This window comes from Dipodomys ordii, unplaced genomic scaffold, assembly GCF_000151885.1.
Source record: "Dipodomys ordii isolate 6190 unplaced genomic scaffold, Dord_2.0 Scaffold6, whole genome shotgun sequence".
NCBI lineage: Eukaryota > Metazoa > Chordata > Mammalia > Rodentia > Heteromyidae > Dipodomys > Dipodomys ordii.
Window position 1 is genome coordinate 17753475 of NW_012267222.1, and position 18614 is coordinate 17772088.

Below are 18614 nucleotides of genomic sequence, written 5' to 3' on the forward strand. Positions count from 1 at the left end.
CTGCTCTTCCCCTATCTCCTTACAAGGGCTAGGTTTCCTGACACCCAGCAGGAGTGTGAGGGGAGGATCTGGAAGTCCTCTGAAGTCCTGGGTGGAGCCAAGATTGCCCCCAGGGAAGAGGGAACCTTATCTGACAGAGTCCCAGTGACCAGAGGAGGAAGAGGCTGAGCCAGAGGCCCCTGGCAGGACAGCAGCTCCAGCGCTGGCAGCTGAGAATGCTTCTGAGCTTCACCTGCACCTCTGGCCAGGCCACCCTGGGACTCAGATACGAAAGGTGCCAGGACCTCATCTCAGGCACTGTGCTCTGGGTCCCAAGATGCACTCACTGTTCAGGGTGAGCCTCCGTTTCCCTGCGGAGACAGCATTGAGTCCACAGTGGATTTTGCTGGGGAGCACTGCAGGCTGGCCAGAGACAGAGGAAGGGTGGACTTCAGAGTTCCTTTGGGACTCTTAGCCACAGGTGAAGGATGTACTGGCCATGCATCTCCAGGGGGCTACTAATGAGAAGAGAGTGGGCTCCTTTCCTGGCCTCCCGTGACCTCAGGAGTCTGAAGGGATGGAGGCTTGGAGACTTGGGGGTCAGGAAGGGTTGGGCTGGGGTTTAGGCTAGGGCAAATTGCCCCAGGGCCTTAATAGGCTTGGCCAGTTTCTACAGGCAGCAGTCCCAGCACAGCAGAGTGCTCCCCGAGCTTCATGCGACGCTGTGTGGACAGGCTCACGTTTTTGGCCAAGTAATCAACAGCAGCTGGAAAGAAGAGAAAAAATGGCTAGAAATTGAGATTCTTTTTGTCTGTTCTTCCATTTTCCATCCATCCTGTCCATCCACCTGCTTGTTCATCCATTAATCTGCCTATTGATCCATCTATCTACCCATTCATCTTCCTGTCTATCCATCCATCTTCCTACTGGCTATCCATCCATTTATCCACCCATCCATCTCCCCATTTGTCTGTCACTCCATCCATCCATCCATTCATCTGCCCATTGATCTACCCATCTATCCATCCATCCATCCATCTGCCCATCCATTCATCTGTCTGTCCATCTATTCATTCGCCTATTGATTCATTTATCTATCCATTCATCTTCCTATCTATCCATCTGTCCATCCATCCATCCATCTTCCCATTGATCTATCCATCCATCCATCTGCGTATTGATCCATCTATCTACCAATTCATCTTCCTATCTAGCCATCTTTCCATCCATCCATCTGCCTATTGGCCATTCATCCACTTATCCACCCATCCATCTCCCCATCTGTCCATCCATCCATCTTCCTAATGATCCACCCATCTATCTCCTTATCCATCCATCTGTCCATTCATCTGCTCATTGATCCATCCATCCATCCATCCACTTGCATTGGCCGGCTCTTCCTTCCTTCCTACCCTCACTTCCTCCTTCCATCCCTCTGTTACTCCCTCTCTCCTTCCTCTTCATGAAGCTCTTTCCCTCACTTCATCTCTAATCATTCAACAGTTTCTTACTTAACACGTGCCATCAGCCAGTTCTCTCACTGGTTCTATAGGGAAGTACAGAAAGGTCCCTACAGTGTCCAGGGAAAAAGCAGTCCTGCCTTCCAGCAAGCACACTACATAGTCCTCTACAGGAGAGAGCCAATGAGCCCCCGCTGAGTCCAGGTGACTATGAGGGCCAGGCCATTTTGCCTCCTCTTACCCCTGACCTGAGCTCATAGATGCAGCAAAGCCAGACTGTTGCCCCCAAAGCAAAGGAGCCATTCTGAATGAGCTGAGGAGGGCATAGAGAAGGAGGAGCAGGAAGTTGAGACCTACAGAGAGAGACAGATGAGCATCTGAGGGCGTTTGTGTGTGTGTGTGTGTGTGTGTGTGTGTGTGTAAGTGATCGCAGCATACAGTGAAAACAAACCACCATGAAGTGGTAGTGGGCATGTGTACAAATGTTCACAGAGCAATCTTGCACGTGCACGTTTACACATGGGTGGGAGTCACAGTCTCTTCCGTGAGCAGAGGCCCAGAGGCATGCCTGTGCACGGATGCATGGACGGGCTCTGTGTTCGTGTGAGCTCCCTGGGCTGGGTGTCTGCATCCGTCTGCCTGGCTGCAGCTATGACCAACCACTAGCATGCACATGTGTTTTGTCTCCCCAGAAGCTACAGCAGAAGTCACCCTGACCAAGTGACTGGATGGCTTGTGACCAATGAGACACAGAGATGCTGCTTTCCATGCTGGGCTCACAGCGGTGGCCTGTCCACACCCTCCCTACCCCTCTGGGCCCTTCCCGGCCCTCAGGACCTTCAGGACCTGGAAAGGGAGTGGCAAACTGAAAGATCTCTCCACAAAGCGTCTCTGGGATGGCCAGCATCTGCTCTATCCCCTACCCCACCTGGCACCTTGTAAATGGGTAGAACTGGGAGGTGACAGACATGTCCCAAGGGCCAGGCCAGGGAGGCTCACTGGGCAATACCAACAATTGAGCCTGGAGAGGCCACATTGTCTAGGGTTTCCAATTATCCGGAGTCAAATCCTGCATCTGCCAACTCTTGGCATGTGATTTAGGGGATACCACCTCCCCAACTGAGCCTTGATTTCCTGGTTTGCAAAAGGGAAGTCAAGACACTGAGGGCAAAGAGCTGTGCTGGAGGATGGGGTGATGTTTGTGTCAGTGGTTAGCACTAAACCTGCCACTTGGTGTATGAGAAGGATATGGGTTCAAATGCAGCGGGGTCCCAGGGCTGGGGTGTGGTAAACAAATGTGATCTTCGGTGGGGACAGCCACCTCCTTGTGTGACCTTGGGGCCACTTTCCCCCTCTAGGCTTGTCTCCCTGCTGCAGAAGAGGGGACGTGGAAGAACCAGTGTCCAGCTGTGTAACCCACAGCCGTGAGGATCGTATGAGAAAATGCTCTTTGAGACACTGGTCATAGAGGCCCTGGGCAAGGCTCCTATGTGCCTAAAGGTCATGCAAATGTCCCAAGTCTCTTTAGAGTGTTAACTCTCTCTTCTACCAGAATGGGAAGGAAAGGCAGTCCGGGCTGCCAGCGTCCTGCTCAAGTCACATGACCCCAAGTTCCCCAGCTATACAGCAGAGGTGACCAGCCAGGCCCTGCTGGCAACAGAGAATGAGATTCTTATCTGGGGCCTGGAAAAGACCCTGCTGCCTTGGCTATGCCCTCTCTCTTACCGGAGTACCCTCTCCCCTCCAGTTAGGAGGGCCCTCTCTCTCAGGGCGGTGACAGGAGGAGGAAGAGCTGGCCCTGGGCTGGAGGGCACTTGCAGCATGGAGTTTTGGGTGTTCAACAGCTCAAAGGCAGGGGCAGGGGAGGGACAGGAGGGACTGCACCGTGCACAGTGGGACAGCATCACACGGTTCTATGTGTGCATCTGGGTGCTCAAGGGCTCCCAGGCTTTTCCCACAGTCCCTTGCAGCCTAGGAGTATGAGAGCTCTGCCAAGTTCTCCCCGTGGGGTAGTACCAGGGATGTGCCCAGGCTCAGGCGACCTTCCCCAAGCCCACGAACGCTGCCCATCTCACCCTGCTCCACCCAGCACCTCCTTACCAGCCCCACCCACAGGTGGCCTTGGAGCTACTTTGTGCTGGACTCTGATGACACAGGCTGGGTTAACCCACCAGGTGCTCTGTCCACTGCAAAGTAAGCACCCTCGCTAGGCAAGCACGGAGTAGGTGCTAGGCAGTCGGACGTGATTCCGTTTCATTCTGTCAACTGCCCCTTTGTTCTTCGCTTTAGGTACAATTGATTCCACTTGGGAAATGAGGAAACTGAGGCATGGGACAATGGCTGGCGCCGAGTGATACACGGTGCATGACACAGAGGAGGCTGAATTGGCCTTTTATGTGCCTCTGGACACTCTGGGTGTTCCCTCTTTTGTCTTCCAAGTTTACCTTCTGCAGCCCAGCACACAGTAGGAGCTTGTCTAAACCCCTCAGCACACAGTAGGGGCTTGTCTGCCCCCTCGTGCAGGTGGACAAGAGACACCAAGAGACCAAACTTTTCTGATGACCCAGGACAACCAGCAGGCTGCAGAGCCCGTCCTTCTGTGGGGTGGAGCTGGAGGGCAGGTGAGGGCAGGGCTGTGACATTTCTCATCAGGACCTCTGTCAGTAGCTTTCCTTGTCCCTCTGTCCCTCTGTGTCTCGTGTCCTCTGCCTTCCGCCTCTGCCTGAGCTCTCAACGTCTCAAATTAGATTAATCAGCAGTTGGCAGGAGATGCGGTGATGCCAACCAGTAAACAAATCTCAGCCGTCAGAGCCTCGGCAGCCTGCGGCCCCAGAGGAGGACCCTTCCAGACACAAATTCTTATTAGACTTGTCAGATCTATTAAAATTCTTTTCACACTTCTGCGTTCTATCAGCCCCATCATTAGTACGGCCCTGGCCTCTGGGAGCGCCAGGACCGTATTAATCTGCCATGTGCCCCATCCCTGGCCTTCTGCCCCCACCCCATCCCCAAGGGGATGGGGAGCGACAGACAGATGGACAGTGACTAGAACTGGAGAAAGGTAGGAAGAAGGCTGTCCCTGGAAATGGGAGAGGAACATGGAGAGGAAGATTGAGGAGCATGGAGAGGAAGATTGTTGTGTAAGAGATCCCCTGGGGACAGGGGACAGGCGTTGCTGTGCACACGTCCATATCCTATGGCTGAGTGGCCCTGGGTGAAGAATCTCTCTGGATGTCATTGCCTTTCGGTGCACATGGCACAGAACAGCCTCTGGGATGGTGGGTGGCCTATAGTAGATGCTCACTAAACAGTCTTTCCTTTCTTTGGGCATGTATTCTTGGTGTCTTTGTGTAGTGGTGCTCTCTCTCAGTGGGCACCTGTCCCCTTGTGGAAGCTTGGGAGAATAAACCCAGGCCAGGCAGGGGCTGAGTGTCTATGCAGCAGTGGTTGGAAGCTGAGGCTCTCAGTTCATTTCTCCCAGGCTGTGCCAGCTAGGGAAAGCTACACATCCTCTTTGAGCCTAGCTTTGGAAGTTATAAATAAATAACTTTAAGAAACTAGTTGGATGAAGGGCACACGTCTCACCCCCCCCCCCAGTGCTGAATGCATTCACAGGAGGGGTGGGAGCCATGGACAGGTGGGCGGGGCAAAAGCATGGGGAAGGTCAGGATGGAAGTGGGGGGGGGGGACAGACCAGGTGTGTCCAGGGGCCCAGGGGCCTGAGCCTCTCAGGTGACAGACCGCAGCCCAGGCCTGGACTCAGAGGGGGGTGGGGCTGGAGATGATGGGGGCAGGGAGGTTCCCAGAGCATGGAGCAGGGGTGGAGCTGAGGGAAGGGGAAGAAGGAGGGGCAGGGGTGTGAGGGGGAGGGCTAAGGGAGGGGAGGAGGGAGGAGAAAGGCTCAGTGAGGGAGAGGAATGTCTCCCTACTTCCTTCCCTGGGAAGACCAGGCCCCTCCTTTCTCGCCTCCTGGGCTCCTTCTCTTTTGATCCCCTCCCCCACCACCCCCAGGCTGACTTTGGGGTTAATTTTATTTCCGAATTGGGCAGGCGCCCTCGGAGCAGGGCACGGGGCTCCGGGTGTGACTAACGCCAGCCGGGGGCCCTGCGCTCCCTCTCAAATCTTTATCTAGAGCATGTGTGCCCCACGCCCGCTGTGCGGGGAACAAGCCCAGGGTCAGGGGGTCGCTGGGGCCCCTCTGGAAGTGTGCTCACAAGTGCCCCCCACGCCCAAGCGTGCCCACAGACACATGCACACACGCACCACACACACACACACACACACAGACATGCAGACGTTCCATGCGAACCCACACAGCCGTGGGCCACCTGCACAAGCAGGCACACACACCGGATCCACATCTACACAGGTGTGTGCACAGCGGCACACCTCAGCACACACTCCTACACAGCTGTGCATGTGCATCCAGGCTCCTCATACCATGATGATGCCACAGGCATGAGCCCAGATGCCCACCCCTGGGGCATCCTGTGTTACTCACACCTGGGTGGGTATGTGACTTCGGGCACACGCTCAGATGCATGCCAGGTGTGCAAAGAGCTGTTAACATGCACACATGATGGACACACCCACCTACATACCTGCCTGCAATGCATTCTACTTGGGTGTTGAAATGACACATCACAAACACACACACACACACTCACTTACATGGTATGGACACACAGAAGGTCGAGACCTGCACAGCTGTCCTTCATTTAGGCAAGCTATGGGAGTCAGAGGGGGCTGCGGCTACAGGAAGCAGAGTTCAGTGCACTGGGCCAGGCAGTGTCTAGAGAAGAGGACTCCCTGGGGGCGTGGGGGGGTCTCCCCAACACGCCTTCTGATTAGTTTGACACCAGCAGGTGGGGCAGGACTGGAGCCCAGTGACCCCTGTCCTGCCCGGGTCTGTCCTGCTGCAGCCCTATTCACAAGCAGCCGGAGGTGGCAGCCTGGCCTGCCCTTCCCAGCCTTTGGTCTGAGGATCCCCTGTTGCAGCTTCCAGTCAAGGAACCAGGGGATGGCAGCTGGGGGGGGGGGGGAGGGAGGCACTGTAGGACCTTGGCCTTCTGGGGAAACCAAGGCTGAGGGGGTGGGATGGGGGCCAGAACTGCAGACACAGCCTCCTCCCCCCCCCCAGGCCTGCGGGGAGCAGGGTCCTCCACCACGCGGTCCCTGCGGGAACACTCGATCTGTGCCTACTGTAAGTGGGGGAGTTGAATTTCAGATGTTTATTTAGTTTTATCTAATTTAAATGTAAAAACGGATCTTCGATTTAGTTGTTTCATGGTTGGAAAACTTCGAAGTCTATTTGGAGCAACTTGGGTGTGTAAATCACGACCTCAGCTGTGAGCGATGAAATGTAAATACAGACGGGGCGTTGCTGATGAAAACTTCGTGTGTGCGTGAAAACCGGCCCTGGGGGGAGATGCATGCTGGGGGTGGAAGGTAGCTTGGGGAGGGATGGCGTGCGGCCACCGGCTTGCTCTCGGAATCTCACATGGATTGCTGGCTGAAAGGATCGTTTTTCTGATCCATCGATATCTTGGTCGAAATAATCCTACCACTTTCTTCTCAACGTGTCAACTGTGGCTACAGGTTACGACTGGTTTGGATTTAGATCCCCTCAGGAGCCGGGATGCCGGGCTTGGGTTTGCTACCCAGCACAGTATCATCTTATAGTAGGGATGTTCTCCGTGTGGGGGAAGGGCGCCCCCCCTTCCCCACCCCACCCCCACCCGTGGCTCCCCACCCGGGGGGCCGAGGCGGGGAGGGAGGCAGGACACTCACTCTGTCCGTACTGGCCGTACTGGTAGCCAGCCACGGGGTCCACGCTGTAGCCCGTGGTGCTGTAGGTGGGTGGGCAGTAGGACTGGGAGGTGGGCAGGCTGTCGCCCGGCTTGATGGAGTCAGCCCGCTGGCTGCAGCTGGCGGAGATGGAAGAGGCCGAGTCCAGCCCCCCGTGCAGAGGGGAGATGGAGAAGTCGGCCTGCGGCTGCGGTGGCACTGCGCTGGGGTTGCTCAGGATGCTCATCACCTGCGGGAGAGATGGGGTCAGTACTGGGCGCTGAGGACGGGCCCCAGGGACTCCTAGACACGGAGACCACGCCTGCTGAGTCTAAAGTCACAGCAGCCTCTGGGCTTCAGCGTTTCTCTTGGAGTCCTAACCTACCTGGCCTCTCTCCATGGAGAGCTCCAGGGGTCAGGGCAGGTCTTTATTCACCTCTCTGGCCCAAGGGGTCAGTCTGAGTCTTGCGAGTGAATGAACTACTGCATGCATGAATAAGAAACTAACCGAAGCTGGGTGCTGGTGGCTCACATCTGTAATCCTACCTACTTAAGAGACAGATCTGATCATGCTGGTTCGAAGCCAGCCCAAGCAGGAAAGTCCATGAGGCTCTCACCTCTACTTAAGCACCAAAAAGCTATTGATGGAGGTGTGGCTCAAGTAGTAGAACAACAGCCTTGAGCAAAAAAACAAGGTGTGCACACAGGCAGGAGACCAGGAGGAGGACACAGAACTAGAAGGATTCAGGGAAAAACATACAACAGTGGGACCCATCAGCTGCACTGGACATTGACCAAAACAAAATAAGCAACTCAATGGCAGCGATGGGAGGGAGGGAACCAGTGGGAAAGAGGGAACAGCTGATGCTATGCAAAAGGAAAGAGACGTACATATCACCCAATGTGGAAGAAATAACCGTACTGTCAAAGCTCATAGGACTCATAAATTGTATAGACCAAGATAGACAATTTGCCCCAGGAGAGTTAGAGTGTGCTTGTGACTTTAAGCATTCACTATCCCACAATACTGTGAAATTTGTGAAATCACTTAATCACAATAAAGAATTTGTCTCAAAAAACACACAAAAAAACAACAACAAGGGATCAGACGCCGGTCCTGAGTCCAAGCCCCAGGAAAGACACAAAAACCAAAATAACAACAAAACCTAACTAAATAAGCAGCAGTTCATCTATTGGATGGGTGGATGAATGGATGGATGGGTGGGTAGATGGATAGGTAGATGGATGGATAGAAGGAGAGTGGATGGATGAATGAATGAATGGATGGATGGATGAATGGATAAATGTACAAATGGATAGACTACACAGATAATGGCATCTCTCCCATCAGTCAGGGAGATCTAAGTTAGGGAGCTGTCCTCCCCTATTAGATGAGGATTCCCCATCTTCCAACACACATCTGAAAGCAGGACTCCATCCATTCTGGATTCAGTCCCTTCCCCTGTGCTGCGTTTGCTTCACTTTCAACTTCTCTGGGTCTCTAGCTCCTGTTCCTACTCCAGCAAAACACACGGCCAGTCCTCTAAGTCCTTTCCCGGTTGCTGTTCTGTGACTGCCAGCCCTCAGCCTCGGTGACCACCTCCCTTCCCGGCCTTGGCATGGTTCACTGTGCAGGAACTCCGCCAGGTGAGGCTGTCTCCTGAGACACAGTGCGGACACCTACTGTTGGGCAGCAGGGTGTTTGCTTGTTCATTCAACAACCATTTCCTGCCCCAGGCCTTGGGCTCTGAGCTCTGAGCCTTTGAAAAGGAGAGGAAGCATTCCTGGGCCCTGCTCTGGGTAAGGAGAAGAGGAAGGTAGTGTCTAGTCAGGTAGGCAAGAAGCAAAGACCAGTTGGGCACTGGCTGCTTACACCTGTAATCCTAACTACTCAGGAGGCTGAGATTTGAGGATCACGGTTCAAAGCCAGCCTGGACAGAAAAGTCTGTGGGACTCTTATCCTCAATTAACCATACCAGAAAACCGGAGGTAGTGCTGTGGCTCAAAGTGGTAGAGTGCTGGCTTGGAGCATAAAAGTTAAGGGACAGAGCTCAGGCCCTGAGTTCAAGCCTCAGGACCCCTCCATCCCCCCGCACACACACACAGAAGCAAAGACCATCAAGACACAGAGCTGAGTCTGTGTGAGGGCAGCTCAGGCCATGGAAGTCTATGAAGGGAGTACAGGAACAGGAAGGGCAGAGACCTTGTCAATTGACTCCCAGCTGCCTCTGAGAGACGGCAGGATGCAGGCTCTAAAGAAGGGCCCCAGCCAGACTCCGATCACCTTCACCTTACCCTCCTGCTCTGTCCCTGTCCTGAGCACCAAGGTCGGAGGACAGGACAGGCAGAGACGTGAGAGAGCGAGGTCTCTTTCCTCTGTGAAATGGAAATGGCCGTTCCCAGTTCAAGAGGCGGCCGAGAGGCCACGAGGAGCTTTGTGCCGTGGTTTTGCTCAGAGCCCAGGTGAGAGCCAGGAAACAGCAGCCTTACAGAGATACACAGAGGACGTAGAGCCATGGTGCCCAGTTCTCAGAAGAGACTGAGGCCCACAAAGGGCCATGGCTCCCCCTAGACCTTGTGGCAGGCCCGCGAGCAAGCAGTCGTGGGCCAGGTTGATCTGCCTCCCACCCCTGGTTTGCTTGCTGTCGGCTCTCAAGGAGGAGGCTGGCACACCTAAACCCTTCTGTCATGGATGTTTGCCTTATGGTATTTATTGTGCACTTACTACTGCCAGACACAGCCAGACAACAATCCCCTGCCTTCCTGGAGCTTTCTATTTAGTAGAAATGAAGACAAATAACTAGCTACATACAAACCAACAGATAAGGAATGTGATTTCTGGGACTGGTAAGTGCCATAGAGGAAAAATAGACGGGGCTAGCATGAGGAGGGAGTTAGGCCAGAGAGAGAGAGAGAGAGAGAGAGTCAACAAGTCCAAAAAGAACCAGCCATGGGTCCACAAGCAGAAAAGCTTTTGGGGCAGGGGAAGCCACAAGTGCAAAGGCCCTGGGGTGGGAAGACATCCAGCAAGAAGGTCAGTGTGGTGAAGGGAAGCTCTGGGAACCTTCAGGCCCCCTGGGGCGCTTCTTCAGAAGGGGCCTGTGTGGGGCCCAGTGGGTGGCTCTGAAGGCCCTGGACCCTGCTTAGAAACAGACAGCTCAGAAACGTTCTCATCGTGGTCCTTGGGCACCCGGAGCTTTTCCTCTAATGGGATTTGCTCAATAGGATTTGGCCTGGAACATCTGGGGTAGGTGTGAACGAAGGCTGCTGTGGCATCCGCTCAGCCCCTCCACGTCCCCGGGGAGGCCCGTGGATCAAAGGGCTTCCACTTCATCCCACCCTTGTCTCCAGGCATAGCAGAGTCTCCTCAAAGTGGAACAAGACCCAACTGCAGTGGGGTGGGAGGGGCCCACGGTGGAGCCAAGACCCCCAGCCAGGGGGGCTCCTCAAGCCAGTGGAAGTCTAAGTACCCTGTTCTGCGTGGGGCGGGGCAGGGGGGGGAGGCATGGGGCAATGGGAAGGCTGGCTTGAGATCATACAGGTCAGCTAGACCTCCCTGGGGTCTGTACCTAGTCTCTGGCACCTAGAGGAACTCTATCTCCCCCCTCCCCCCCCCCACACACGGAGAGCTGCACAGAGGTTGGCCTCAATCCCCGCCCCCCCTCCACCAAGTACCCACAATCCCCTCCTGGCCTCAGGCTGTCCCTAAGAACTCTGGAAGGCCCCTGGTGCCCGCTGACACAGGAAGCATTTTTGCCCACAGTAAGGGGCCTGGGGGAGGGCTGGGGTCTGCAAACTATTGAACTTGAGGAAGTCTTGGGCCCCGGCTGTGGTGATCCACTCCCTCAAGAATGCTCTAGGCCTCTCCCGGGATGGGGGGTGGGGGCGGGGCGGGGCTTACGTTTTCCCGGTGACCTTGGTTTTACTAATGTATTACTTCTTGGTACGTTACCATTACTAACTCAAAATCAATACCGACCTCCACATCTGTAAGGTTTTATCTGAAGGCAAATCTCAAGGGCTGTCCATCAGGCTGACTGACAGTCCCACCTTCCTCTCTCTCCCCCCCCCAACCCCTCACCCCCTTGCTCCAAATGAGTCGCAGCCTAGACCAGACTAAATCAATAAGGAGCCAGCCTGGCCCCCCTTCCGCCCCTGGGGAGAGGCCTGCTGCTTTTGGGGGGGGTGGCAGAAAGGCTCCCTCCCCTCCCAGCCTCTGCCCTCTCCTCCCCCAGGACCGCGCATGCCTGCCTCCGTGCACTCCTTTACTTTAAAAGAAGGGGATGGGGAAAAATGTAATTAATTCCCTCCGTTCTTGAGCTGGCCCTGAGGGCCCGGGACCGAGGAGGCTGGGCTGGGAGGCCTGCACCCTCTGTGATAACTTAACCGCGGCTTGCGAGCTTGGATACAATTAGAAGGGCCACGGTGCCTGCTCCCTGGCAGAGCCTGCGTAGTGGGTGGGGTTGCAGCAGGAGAGAGGGGAGGGCACAGGGCCTGAAGACTGGTAAGGCTGGAAGGGGCTCGGGCCCTGGCATGGGGAGAAGGGCTCTGGGAACTGGATGTGCATGGGTCCCTTCTCTGTCCTGCCAGAGGGGGGGGGGCTTTGAGGCTCACTCAGGGCTTTTGGCTGGCGGGTGCTGTGTATATGTGGGGAGCCTGGGCATTGTTTCTGCAGGCTGGGCGGGGGGGGGGGCGGAATATCTGCTTTAGCTTGGGTGCCCTGTCCCTGAGTGACTGGCCCTGGGCATTGTCTTTAACCTTCTGGGCCCAGTCTTCCTGTCTGTATAATGGGAATGGTGCTGACTGCTGCTACCCAAAGAGGGCCAGGGAGCATGAAAGCAATTGGCACCTAGAGCCAGCTCAAAACAGAGCTCACTGGCCTCGTGTCTCTCTCCTGCTGGCTGAGATGGGAGCAGAGAGGGGGAAGAAGGCTCAGGGGTGGCCTGAGACGGAAGCAAGCATCATCCTCCAGGATGGTTGATGCCTTTCTCATCTCCTCCCCCACCCCTGGGGGGAAGTCTGGCTCTGCCCTCCCTCCTCCCACCCCCCAGGGAAGTTGGGGTGCACAGTGGAAAGGGGTCGGGTGCCGGGCACTTGGAACAGTCCCACCTCCTCTGTCCTGAATGTGTTCAGTGATGGAGAGGAGGTGGCCAGGGTCCGGGGGTGGGTGGCCCCTTCTGGCATCTGTACATGCAACACCCCGTATCTTACAGGACTCACGGACTCCAGGATGAGAGCCCATGCCCATGGCTTTCCTCCTGATGACCGAACACAATGAACCAGCAGCACCTCTGCACACCTCCTTTGGCTAAATTCATCAAATTCAGCTCCACATGCCGCATGCGCATGCGCACGCGTGCGCGCGCGCACACACACACAGACACACACACACACACACCCTGTTCCCGGTCTCTAGCTGGGGATCTGATGGCGTAGGCCCAGAGCGTGATTTCCTTCAAGCCTCCCACCCTCCTCCAGCCCTGCTCCTACCTTACCCCCTTCACCTCCACTGGTGATGGGAGGTGAAGCACTGGGGTGGGGGGTGGGCAGCCTGCTCCCGTGGTCAGAAAACCACTTGCCAGGAGCCATGCTGCAATGTTTATGGGAAACGTATGGAAAAGTCTCATGGGCCAAGAGCTGTCTCTGGGCCAGGGTGGCCAGGACAGGCTGGCTCACGGCTGGCCTTTGGAGTCTGTCTCTGTCCAGGCAGGGTAAGTGGGGGCAGGGGCCAGGGCCGGTCCTCCCCTCCCCAGGCCTTGGCCTCCCTCTCTGTCTGCTGGAATCCCCTGGAGGCCTGGGGGTTGAGAGGTGTTAAAAGCTCCCGTAGGCTGGGTACTGGTGGCTCATGCCCCAGGAGGCTGAAATGTGAGGATCGCAGTTCAATGACAGCCAGGGTAGGAAAGTCCAGGAGACTCTTATCTCCAATTAGCCAGAAAAAAAAAAAGAAGACAAAAGAAAGCAATCTTGCTGTGGAGTCCAGTGGGCAGCAAGTGTGAGACGCAGAGTTCGCACCCCATCCCCGCCATCGCCGCACACAGACTCCACGACACAAGGACACAGCCACCGTCACACACACAAAGACGGGGGGCGCACACAGCGTGGTGTAGACAGAGCAAACACACACATACAAAGAATGCCTGTACTATTCCACGTTCGCCGGCTCACCTAGACATAAGCCTGAATGCAGGCATGCATACGTGTGTGTACACACACACACACACACACACACACACACACACACACACACACGGCCTGTGCCCGGCTCCACACTGGGATTAGCAGAAGTGAGAAATCACGAAGCAGCCAGCCAGCCAGCCAGTGCTGCCCCCCCTCCGCCTCAATTCTCCGTTAAGAGGATCTGCCCCCCCACCCCTTTCTCTGCCCCCTGTGGACAGCGGTAATGGGCTTCGGGTGCTGACTCTGGAAGCTTCCAAACAAGATTTCCTGCAGGTCTCCCCATCCTCACCACCCCCTTCACCAGCCATCTCTGCTTATGGCCTTCACTCCCTAACTCCTCCTCCACTCCATCCCCCCCCCCCCCCCCCACCCCGCAAGTAGCTAGTCCCCCTCTCCCCTGCCACCCCAGCCTGCCAGGAAGGCTCTGCTAAGCCTGGCGGCTGGCCGTCATCCTCTTGAAGGAACCTAGCACCTTACCCTTTGCTTCTATCCTCCAGAGGAGGACACTGAGGCTCAGGACTTCACCTGGAATCACACAGCAGAGGAGTGGCAGGATTGGACTACCGTAGAACATTTTTTAAATCCTTTCTGGGACTGAGACTTGAACTCAGAGCCTGGACTGTGTCCTTTCATTTTTTTGCTCAAGCAAGGCTGGTGCTCTACCACTTGAGCCACAGCTTTGCTTCTGGCTTTTTGGCGGTTACGGAGAGTCTCAGGAGCTTTCCTACCTGGGATCGCTTGGAATGTTGATCCTTTGATCTCAGCCTCCGGGGAAGCTAGAACGACAGGCGGAAGCCACCGGCACCCAGCTTGGAACAGAACTCCTGCCTTCCAGCCCAACACTCTTGCTCTGTACACATCAGAGTGTATGCCCGCATGCACACGTGAGTGCCATGTGTGCATGCCTGTGTGTGGGTACTGTGTACTATTGTACGTGGCTATTATGCGTGTGCATATGTGTGCACTGTGCCACACACGCATGTCCATGGACCTCTGAGTGTGCATGTGACTTTGTGCAAGGAGGTGCATGTTCTGTGTATTCCTCTGGGGACCACCTTAAGCATACAGGTGGAGGGGAGGCCTCAGCAGCTGGGGCTGATGGGGACACTGGGACAACGCTGTGTCCTGTCACCAGCCCAGCTGGGGCTCTTACTACCCATGTGCAGAACGCACTGAGGGAGGGACAGGAAGGAGGAGGGTTGGGGACAGGACATTTGCAAAACTACAGCAGAAGGGATCCAGGTAAGACTGGAGTCAGAACCTTCTGGTATAGAGAAGAGATGCCGGAAGACTTAGGCCAGGAATGCTGTGGTCCCATGGGGAACCAACCTTACCCACAGGAAAACTTCAGCCCTCTTGTAGCCCAACCCCTCAGCCTGGGCCCTGGCTGGCCCGCTGCCTTTGTGCCATTCCATGCATCTGAAACTTGCACACATGCATGTGTTCACATACACACACATCCTCCCCCCCACCAACCCCGCAGCCTCCTGAGGACAAGACATCCCTGGGTTTTGCTAGGAGCTGTGTGTGCGGGAGGGGCGGGGGAGTGCTGTCTTACTCCCATGCCTGACACTGAGTAGGAGAACAGATGTTCACGGTGAGCCAGCTCATGAAGGAATGGATGAACTGGTGTTTTATCTGTAGCCCAGAGCCTGGCATCAAATTGATTGAACGAAATAAATCAAGAGCTTATAGTATGCTCAGTCCGTGCCCCAACCTGCAGGATTTCCAGGAGCCCCTCCTCCCCACTGAGGCTTTTTGCTACTCTAGGGGCAGAGTTTGTGCATTTGTGACTTCCTACTTGTGAATGAAGTCACACACACACACACACACACACACACACACACACACACACACATATCCCATGTCTGGCTGACAATATGTCACCCTCCAAATATCTGGACACATCTAGTTATCTGAAACCCTAGCTGGAGATGTCGGCCGCTCCAATCTATCCAAGCCTGGTTGGGTCCCCTGGTTCCTGGCCCCTGAGGGGGCGGGGGCTGGGACTGGAAGGGGCTCAGTGAGAGTTTCAGAGACCATCTCTGATGGGGTGATAAATGGCAGGCCCGGGGATTAGACCAGCTCTGCTGGGAGCAGTAGCGGGCTGGGGAAGGAAGGCCCCCCGCCACCCCCCGATCGCTGAGAAAGATAGGACTATTTAAAGATAATGATTGCATAAATTTAATTAGCACACTTTCACGCGCAAATGGCCGTTTTGTAATTAATGTATCTGGCCTTGCTAAGCATGAAAGATCCCATCTCCCTCCTCCTCCCTTTCCTCACTCCCCCTCCTCCCAGGCCCTAATGAAAGACAGAAAGCAAGTGACAGAAACAGTTTGTCAGCAGCTCCAGGTGTCAGGGGCCTAATTGGCTGAGCTGAGGGGAGGGGAGAGGAGGGAAGGGGCAGAGGGAAAAGAGGGGAGGCAGGGGAGAGAAGGGGCCTCCTTGATTCTAGAGGACAGGAGGCCCACACACTGGGCCTCCCCCACCCTGCCCCAGCAGGGGGAGGGAGGTTCCCCCCCTCCCTAATTGCCAGAGACAAATAGACAGATTGATGGTGGCAGGGGCTGAGCGGTGACAGGGAAACCTCGTTAGTACCTGGGCAGGCAAGCTGGCACTGATCACAGCGTGTTAGGGACCCACAGCCATGATGGCTGGCTGACGCCCCACTCAGAGGATCAAATCCCTGCTGTGAACTGAGTGGATGAACCAGCCTCAGCGGCCCAAGCTGGGGGTTGGTAACACACATCTGTCATCCTAGCTACTCAAGAGCCTGAGATCTGAGGATCACAGTTTGAAGCCAGTTTGGGTAGGAAAGTCTGTGAGACTCTTATTTCCAAGGAACAAGCAAAAAGCTGGAAGTGGAGCTGTGACACAGGTGGTAGAGCGCTAGCCTTGAGCAAAAGAAACAATCTTGGATATAGGCCCTGAGTTCAAGCCCTGGGACTGACACTTAAATCCATCTATCCATCCATCCATAAAAATAAAACCAGTGGTTTTACTTTTGTCGGTATTGTGTATCATAGGAATGACAGACTCCAGCCACTTTTTCCCCGGTGTCTTTCTGATACACATTTCCTCCATTGGCCACCCCATCATGGCCAGGTAACTGTGGTCCTATGAAGAGGCTCCTGCAGACATCTTCCTATGAGGTCCAAAAAAGAGCCAGGCTGGATCATCTTAGATCCAGTGAGGTACCAGTATCATAAGGATAAATGGTCAAAGGGCAGGGGTCTGAGCTCACAAGGTATAAACAGAGAGACAAGAGAGTTGACTGTTTCTAGCATGTACCCACCACACACCTTTCCCCAGGTGCCCATGCATGGTGGAGTGCTCTGAAAGGCCACTGCGTGTACGACTAGACTGGTTCCATGTGAAAGTCTCTTCATGAAGTGGGCACCGCTATCACGCATGTACATACCATCCCTCTAGCTTAGGGCTGTTGAGTTTTCCCATGCCATACCCAGGGAGGAGAAGCTGAGCTGCCATCTTGGGCGGCGCCCGCGTGGCGTTCTACATCCCCCATCCCTCCCCATCTCTACCAGCTGTCTCCTCTGTTGCCCTCTGCCAGCCTTGGCCCTGGTCAGCTCAGGCCTTGTCTGGTTATCTCTTCTGGAAGTCAGAGCCCATGGAGGCCCGGAGCCAGCCTGGCCAGTGGAGTGGGCGGCGGCGGAGGGGGGCAACCACCCTCTGCCAGACCAAATTCAATTTCAAAGCTTAATGAGTTTGCAGAAGATCGGGCGAGCTTACCGGCACCACTCCTTACCGGCTGGGTGGTTCCCAGGGCCAGGGCCACTGAGTGTGCAGCCGTTGAGCCTGGAGAGCCCTGGGCGCCGTCGAGAGTGGCGGGGGGCACGGAGCGAGTGAAAAATGTCAGAGCAAATTGCTCTTGACAGCGTTAATATCTGCACCTCATAGCAATAATTACATGTAAATAAATAGCAAAATCACACTCAGCTGGAGGCAGCGTGGGGAGGACAGCGCGGCGAAGGGCCAGCTGAGGACCGGTGGCGTGCTGCTCCAACCGTTTCTTTCCCTCTCACAACCCCTGCTCTCCTCGCCCACCCTGCTCTGCCAGACTCCTCCTGCTCCTGGGCTGGGAACCTCAAGATCCCGGTTACTCGCATGAAAAAGAGAGCATCTGGTGTCCCTTCCCACCCTCACTTTCTCCACCAGCCATGAAGGAAGAACATCTACCCCAGCATCCTTCGGGCCTCTTTCTCTTCTTTCTCCCTGAAGCATCTGGTTCTGTCTCTAGCACTCTGCAGAGAGATGCTTTGGAATCCCAATCTTGGCCTTGACCTCTACCTAGCATGACCCTTGTGGTCACCTGCTGGCTTGGACACACTCTCCCTGCCCCTCGGCAAAAGCCAAGTATTCCTTGTATTTCCTGTTTCTAGGACTCCGTATGTCTCCGTCGCCTTCCCTTGGTCCCTTGACTCTCAAGATCAACATGGCACAACTTCCTGGGGGAGAGCATCCACAGTCAGGTATCGCATTATGGTCACCCACATGTACGGTTTCATCCTAGCAAGGAGAGTAACACATACATTTTAAAGACTGTACATGCAACTCCCTGTGATAACCCAGCTGGGGCCTTGGGGGACACACATTGGGGGTGACAGGAAGAGAAGCTGGATAGTTCCCTGCCCACCAGGTGGCCACTCCTCAGAGACCACAGTACGGATCCTTGGAGGGGCTCAGAGGGGCAGATGGGGTGGAAGAGAAGGCTGGAAGGAAAAGAGAGGTAGGGGGAAAAGAGAAAATAAAGGCAGCCCAGATAAGTGATGCCAACTCAAAGCCAGCCCAGGTTTGCCATGTGCCTGGATTCAATACAGGTTTCTATCACCCCCTTTCCCCAAAAGGGGTTCCCCGCCCCCTGCCCCAGCACCCAGACTCCCTCCTGCTCTCCCATTGTTCTGCAGAAAGTTGCCCAGGTTCTGGCCTCCAGCTCCTGGAAGCAGCAGCACCGATGATCCTTCCAGATCCTTCCAGCTACTTCCACGCTCTGCTTACTTTCAGCCTTCCCTGTCCCCCCCCCCCCCGCCTCCTTCCCCGCACAGGGCACAGAACGCAGGCTCCATTCTTCCAGAAACAAATATCTTCTCTGGAGCGGAGGCCCCTCATCCCGCACCTTCTTGTTTAGCTCACCGACTAATCCACTTATCAAGGATAAAGCGCCTGTGAATCCCCATTTGATAAAGGCAG

General features: G+C 55.3%; 1 protein-coding gene across 2 annotated transcripts in view; it reads right to left on the bottom strand.

The window, feature by feature from the left end:
* Positions 1 to 515: 515 nt before the first annotated feature.
* Pax7 (paired box 7) overlaps positions 516 to 18614 on the bottom strand; it is a 91316-nt gene continuing 73217 nt past the window's right edge. The window contains exons 8-9 of one of the 2 annotated variants that reach the window (XM_013033443.1): positions 7230 to 7476; positions 516 to 745 (exon numbers count right to left, since the gene is read on the bottom strand). In XM_013033443.1, coding sequence (XP_012888897.1) covers positions 630 to 745; positions 7230 to 7476 — 363 coding nt within the window. In that variant the 3' untranslated portion in view covers positions 516 to 629. The remainder of the gene's footprint in view (positions 746 to 7229; positions 7477 to 18614) is intronic. The other variant, XM_013033448.1, reaches the window with a different exon arrangement.